Source organism: Centropristis striata, chromosome 4 (genome assembly GCF_030273125.1).
Source record: "Centropristis striata isolate RG_2023a ecotype Rhode Island chromosome 4, C.striata_1.0, whole genome shotgun sequence".
NCBI classification, from domain to species: domain Eukaryota; kingdom Metazoa; phylum Chordata; class Actinopteri; order Perciformes; family Serranidae; genus Centropristis; species Centropristis striata.
This window is the reverse complement of record NC_081520.1, coordinates 9,613,979-9,620,689: the sequence shown is the minus strand read 5'-3', so window position 1 is coordinate 9,620,689 and position 6,711 is coordinate 9,613,979. Positions and strand designations below refer to the sequence as shown.

Below are 6,711 nucleotides of genomic sequence, written 5' to 3'. Positions count from 1 at the left end.
AAAAAATGCCTAAGTCATTTATTTCTCTTAAATTACATAATTTACACACAGTGTTATTACTATGTCAATAGCCATCCTTTGTTACATCCTTTTTGAGTGAAATGATCAATAAATGTCATATGTTACACCTTCGGTGAAGTTTTTTGTGTTTCCTGCAAAACATGAAAAAATGAGTTAGGCGATTATTTTATTTCAACAGGGTGACGAAATGTGAATATCAAGGCGAAAATGATATCTGACTGATCCTTTTGTGTTGTGCATTGAATCATATTGTAAGTTATCTAGGTCAAGTTGTGCAGACAAAGATGGGGACGTCATTGATCCCAGAGGTATTTATTAGGCTAATAGATTGATTGTATGAATCTGAGCTGCAGTATTCATGGCGAACTTTTGCTGAACTTTGCTAAAATAAGCTTTGTCAGACAATAACTTTGACAATCACAGTAAAAAGTTATTACAATTTGGAGAGTTTATTTTAAATGTATTTTTTATTACCAACTTAATGCATTCAGGCGCAATGCCATCATGTCATATCCAAACCAAACCACAGGGCGGAGACTTTTCACAAGCAATGCCCCTGTATGTCCCTCCCACATAGGCGGAGCTGTGCCGGATGCATCAGAAAATGTCAACAACATGCCGGAGACTTCCAGAGAAACAGAAACTGACGAGGGGAAGACGGAGAGACAACAAAGAGATCGAGAAGACCAGTCGTCTCGTAACATCGTGTCTTTAATATCTCAGTTCGCAGATGATAATTTAACACTTGTGCGGGTAGGAGTCTCCTTTGTGCGACATGCAATTGTGTGGTCATGCACGGACATGAACGTGGTCGATTCATTGCCACCTGTATCTACGTTTAGTCTTGCAGTGGGTGGGAGCATGTGTTGGTAGAAGAGGGAAATGTGGACTGTAAGCATCCCAGACCAGTTCCCTGCAATCTGTATCATATCACCACACTGACACTATACAGGCTTCACTAGTTGTCCCCAGTGGGTTTTGATACCCCTGTGTCACTATTATTTCTGTCAGCCTTTCTCAGTGTCCTTATCCTGCACATGTTACGCTGGGTTGATGGTAGGCTATCTCTGTGTTGTCATCCTGTCAACCCTTCAATGCTCTTTTGTCTCTCACGCAGAACATAAGCACCGGACTGGCAGTTGCTGGTGTTGTGGTATTAGCAAGGAGTATCAAATTGGTAAGAGGGTAAAGGCACACAGTGGGGCAAGGAGAGCACAGATCCAGTTTTATTTTAGATGTCATATCGTCACCCTGTTAAAATAATCGCCTAACTATTTTTTTCAAGTTTTGCAGGAAACACAAAAACTTCACCAAAAGTGGAACATATGACATTTATTGATAATTTCACTCAAAAAGGATGCAATAAAGGATGGTGATTGGCATAGTAATAACACTGACTTATGCCTTTGTGACTTAAGCAAGATATGGTAACACTTTATTTTGAAGGTGTCTACATAAGAGTCACACAATCCTGTCAGAAACATGACATGTATCATCAGCAATAATGTTACTTCAAAGTGTCATTAATGTTCATGACACATCCCATGTCATGTTTATGACACGCTCATGTCACTCTTATGTAGACGCCTTCAAAATAAAGTGTTACCATATCTTCTTTAAGTCACAAAGGCATGTTCAAAAAATTGACTTAGGCATTATAAATCTGCTTAAGTCACACACTTGATAGGCCATTATCTTAAAGGGGTAAAATCCCATGATCTGATCAACTGAGGATGTAGGTGATTTTACCATAGGTGGCCGGCGTCATGAGGAGATGATTTAGCCAAAAAAACAAACAATTTTGACAAAAAATGACTTAGGCGGTTATTTTAACAGTGTGACGATATGTATTTCCTCTTGCACAATAATCAGTGGTGGAATGTTACTAAAGCACTGTACTTAAGTGCAAATTTGAGGTAGATACAGTAACTTTATACTTCACTACATCTCAGAGGTAAATATTGTACTTTAAACTCAACTAAAATAATCTGACAATTTTAGTTACATTACAAACTAAATTTTTTTAAAAGAAACAAAAATGTATAAGGTCAGCTAAAACAATTAGTTGATTGATATAAATTAATATTATAACTACTACTAATAATAATACATTTTATTTGTATAGTGCTTTAAAATGTATATTAAAACAATTTAAACAAAATCATAACCAATAACTAAGGACAGTAACACTGAGAACAATCGTAAAACATTGAGAACAATCATTGTAAAAAAAAAAATTAATTAATTGGCAACTATTTTACTTTCATTTTGATATTGAAGTATTTTTTCAAGAAAAAACGTTTAATGGTTACAGCTTAATTTTTCAAGAAGAGGTTAGAACTGTTGGTTGGATAAAAGGAACCCTGAAGAAATAAAAATGTATACGGTCAGCTAAAACAATTAGTTGATTGATATAAATTAATATTATTACCACTACTAATAATACATTTTATTTGTATAGTGCTTTAAAATGTATATTAAAACACAATCAAGAAACAATTTAATCAAAATCATAACCAATAGCTAAGGGCAGTAAAAGCAGTAACACTGAGAACAATCGTAAAACATTGAGAACAATCATTGTAAAAATATAATTAATTAATTAATTGGCAACTATTTTACTTTCATTTTGATATTTAAGTATTTTTTCAAGAAAAAGAGGTTAGAACTGTTGGTTGGATAAAAGGAACACCAAAGGACTCACTTTAGGCTTTGAGTAACTGAGTATACTTAAGAGCATTTTCCAGATTATACTAAAATATGGTTACTTATGTAACACTTTTCAATTTAGTGTATTTCTTAGAATGTAGAATTATGACTCTAACTTGATGTGAACACTTCTTCCACCATAAAAGCCTCCTTACTTTGTTTCAAATTATACTTTGACACTAATACTCCTCTGAAACTTTATAGATTCTCGCACACTAACAGCTTCTATTCACCCACTTAATTCCAAATCTCATTTTGTCATTTAATATTGCCGGATGTTAATGAAATGCATTTTCAGACATTTTACCCCAATGAGTCATTAAACGTGGCCACTTGGCTGTCTCATTCCACCTCTTCAGATCACCAAATTTCAAGCTGCATCTGAGATCCCTGCTCGCTTTATTGAGAAGAATGTCAGCCTCCGTGGGAAAGTTCATGCAATCACAGAGAGAGGACTTGAAGTGGAGCACGTCCCAATTCATGTGCCAGTTCTCTCTACGTTACTTTTGAAACACAAAGGTAACGTATCCTTTGAGTGAAGGCATGCACAAAGACACACTAATTAGACAGCTTACATGCCTTCTTATACAACAGGTGTAATGGTTTAATTTTTGGAAAAAATTAAAAGGGTAAAAGCCTATTTAGTATTGTGTCATTACTTTAACAGTATATAAACTTACTGTAGGTGCATCTTTTTTTACCTTGTTACAGCCAAGAATGTCATTGTGACATTTTTACTTTGTAAATGTCAGACTGTGTTGCATTTGATCCTCTTTTCATGAGTGAGAGTGACAGGTAAGCTTGTTAGCTTTGTTATCAAATCTTGGTAAATACTAAGCAATGAAATCAAGCAGCTTATGCTTTATATAGAGCGCTTCATCAGCAAGTTTAGTGTGAAGGACTCACATGAACAGATTGTCAAGCTATTTCAAATATTAACTTTGTCCCACTTGACCTCCCACGTTTTAAAGCTGGTTAGACCCTTTGGTTTGAACTGTGGCTGTTACACAAAGATCATTTACTGGCGTTTGTTTCACAGATGTGCTTAGTCTGCCTTTGCTTTTTTTATATATATATAGTCTCAGTCGGGTACAGTTAGGGCTGTCCCAATGTCACATGTTTTATTACACTATTATGGCGAGGAAATGAATACATTCGACATAGTCAAATTAATCTTTTACTTTGTTAATTGTGCATTTTTTCCCCTTTTTGGCCAAAGTTAGCTAGTCTGTAACCATAACTACACAACACAGCAAAAACAGATATTACACGGTTGCCCATAAAGTTGGAATAAAATATTTTTTACCTTTTTCCATGAAATGATTGTGACAATGTGATTTATTCAGATTGAAGTGTATATATTCTCAAAACTTTATTAAACAATCTCTTCCAAACATATCACAATGAAAATGAAACTACAATTAACAGAGGATTGTGTCTGAAAACAAAATGATTTCAACTTTATGGGCAACCATGTATTTAAGAGGTGCTCGATTGTTTTCACAACAACTATCATTTGTCTTATTAACATGATATCAGTATTTCATTTTTTTTTTCAAATATCATGGTTATCACGTTAAGATAACAGCACACATCATTATACCGTACTCAAAACTTTTTGTCATACCAACTGAAATGTGTCAGTGCAGCAGTGGTGGAATGTAACTAAGTACATTTACTAAAGTGCTGTACTTAAGTACAATTTTACTTTACTTATAGTAGGTAGTAATATTTTCATTTATGTAACATCGTATTTATATACTTCCACTACATTTTAGAGGCAAATATTGTACTATTTACTCCACTGCATTTAGCTGAAAGCTTTAGATATATTTAACATAAAAACATGATCAATTTAAAAATTATTATGCATATTTATAAATTTAACCACATAGCAGTATGTTAAGTAGTCAAAATGAGCCCCACCTTGACAATGTTAAAATGCTGCTTACATAAATGCAATCCAATCCAATAATATATTTGAAATCTATATAAAACTTCAAGTCAGTTCAATCGAAACAAACAGATACAGTCAGTATTAAAATGTGTATTCTTGTTCAGTAAGATAAGTACTGATATAATTCTAAATCTTTCCCAATAAAAGACAAAATTATTGTACAGCTGATTGTGTTTGGATTACAATGAAGTAAATTTCCTTTTGATAATTAAAAAATGACAGTAGAAAAACATGTTTATATTTTTAAAGTAAGGTAATGAACAAATATAACTCAGGTACCATAACAGCACTAACTTAGATAATTGCCCCAATCATAATCACTAAATTACAGTGTGCAGGTTAGCTATTATTAGATTAGATAAGAGAGCTTTACTGTCGTTGTACATATTAGTGTCAAATATGCATACTTCTCTGTTAATATTAAGACAGTAGTCAGTGACCGTGCAGATCAGTGCAAGGTGCAAGCAAGGTTAGAAATTCAGTTAGTTTTAATTAGTTTTTAGAGCGAGTTTGCTAGTTTTTATTAGTTTTTAGAAAAATTCTTAGTTTTAGTTTAGTTTTTATTAGTTGTAGTGTTAGTTTTAGTTTTCTTGTAATTGGGTATTTGCTGGGTGCGAAATTCAAAAAGGTCACAATAAAGTTTGCCTTTATTTTCTTTGCCTTATCCATCTAAGCCCCAATAAGGTTATTAACTCTTGCAGCTCCGGGTATTTTGAATTTTTGTTTGAGTGAAGTTCTGAACTTTTTGAAGGCAATCGACTCACATAGTCGTGTAGACATCCCAGTCTCAATAAATATATTTACCAATGTGTTCCTGCATGTTCACTAACCAGCAGCAATTTGGTCGGAGCTAAATTATTGATTTATATCTACCAAAAAGGATTATGTATGAAAAAAGTTGACAAATACGAAAACTAAGGACATTTTCGCTATAATTTTAGTTAGTTTTGTAACCACACAATACAGTTTCAGTTAGTTATCATTTTTTAATTTATTCAGTTAACGAAAATGTTTTATCAGTTCTTGTTTTTTTTTTTTTTTCGTTTACTATAATAACCTAACCAGGTAGATTGTATTTATTTTTAGATCCTATGGCCCACAGAAAGAAACTTTTTGTGAGTCTGGTGGAGCTATAACATGCCCTTCACTGTAACACAGATGGTAAATGGTTGTTTTATGTCCTCTTTAGGTGTGTCTACGTCCCCGATGCTGGTGCATCTTGCAGGAGTGGAGTTGACTCCAGAGGGCAGGGTCTGGCTGCAGGAGAACCTGGCTCCTGCTCAAACAGTCTGGCTAAAACTGATCAGCCGAGAGGACGACATGCTGCACTGTTTGGTGTCTCAAAGCAGGGTGAGTAACTTAGACGTAGAGGAGGGGGAAATAAATAAATAAAATCATAGTTTATTTGTCATGTTTGACTGACAGTTCATATTCCATGGTGTAATGTGTTTGTCTCTCCAGCAGGGGTCGGTGTGGAGCTACTGTATGAACGACGAGGTCCTTAGACTCGGTCTGGCCCGCACTGCGCCCGTGGTCGGGGTCCTGCCTGACTCTCGCCTCTACTGGCGTCTCCACAAACGGCTGCACAGGTCAGAGGTCAAAGCTGAGAAGAAGGGGCGGGGACTGTGGCAACGGGAGAGCCTATGGGAGCGAGCCTCCAAGGCTGTCAGGGACAACGCTTTATTCAGACTGATGAGGAGGATCTTTAAGAGGAATTGATGCACTAAGAGACTGATCAATCCAAGAGAGAATTCTTTCATCAAAACACAACAGCACACATTCTGCTTTATTTATTTATATTGTTATACTGTTATTGCCAGCTGTTATACTGATGTGAGTTTAAAAGGCTAAGAAAGTGTAATCCATCACTCATTTGCTTCTCTGCAATGAAAACAGTACATTTTTACTGATATTACAAATCTCAAATTTTTATTTTACATTCCTCAGTACACCTTGCACCTTTGTAGTTTATTTTACTGTATTCCAATGTCTTTAGAAGTTCAAAATGATTAAAAAACTATCCT

General features: G+C 34.9%; 1 protein-coding gene across 1 annotated transcript; it reads left to right on the top strand.

Moving 5' to 3' along the window:
- Positions 1-627: 627 nt before the first annotated feature.
- On the top strand, positions 628-6,711 carry c18h3orf33 (c18h3orf33 homolog (H. sapiens)). Its single transcript, XM_059331423.1, has 5 exons — positions 628-774; positions 1,139-1,198; positions 3,090-3,249; positions 5,877-6,037; positions 6,149-6,711. The coding sequence occupies exons 1-5, from the start codon at positions 637-639 to the stop codon at positions 6,404-6,406; spliced, it is 777 nt and encodes a 258-aa protein (XP_059187406.1). The 5' UTR covers positions 628-636; the 3' UTR covers positions 6,407-6,711.

Excerpts from the sequence above, each read along its gene's own strand:
- c18h3orf33 (XM_059331423.1), top strand. The coding sequence starts at position 637 with ATGCCGGAGACTTCCAGAGAAACAGAAACTGACGAGGGGAAGACGGAG. Across the intron at positions 775-1,138 it reads ATAATTTAACACTTGTGCGG|AACATAAGCACCGGACTGGC; the intron begins GTAGGAGTCTCC and ends TCTCTCACGCAG. Across the intron at positions 3,250-5,876 it reads GTTACTTTTGAAACACAAAG|GTGTGTCTACGTCCCCGATG; the intron begins GTAACGTATCCT and ends TGTCCTCTTTAG.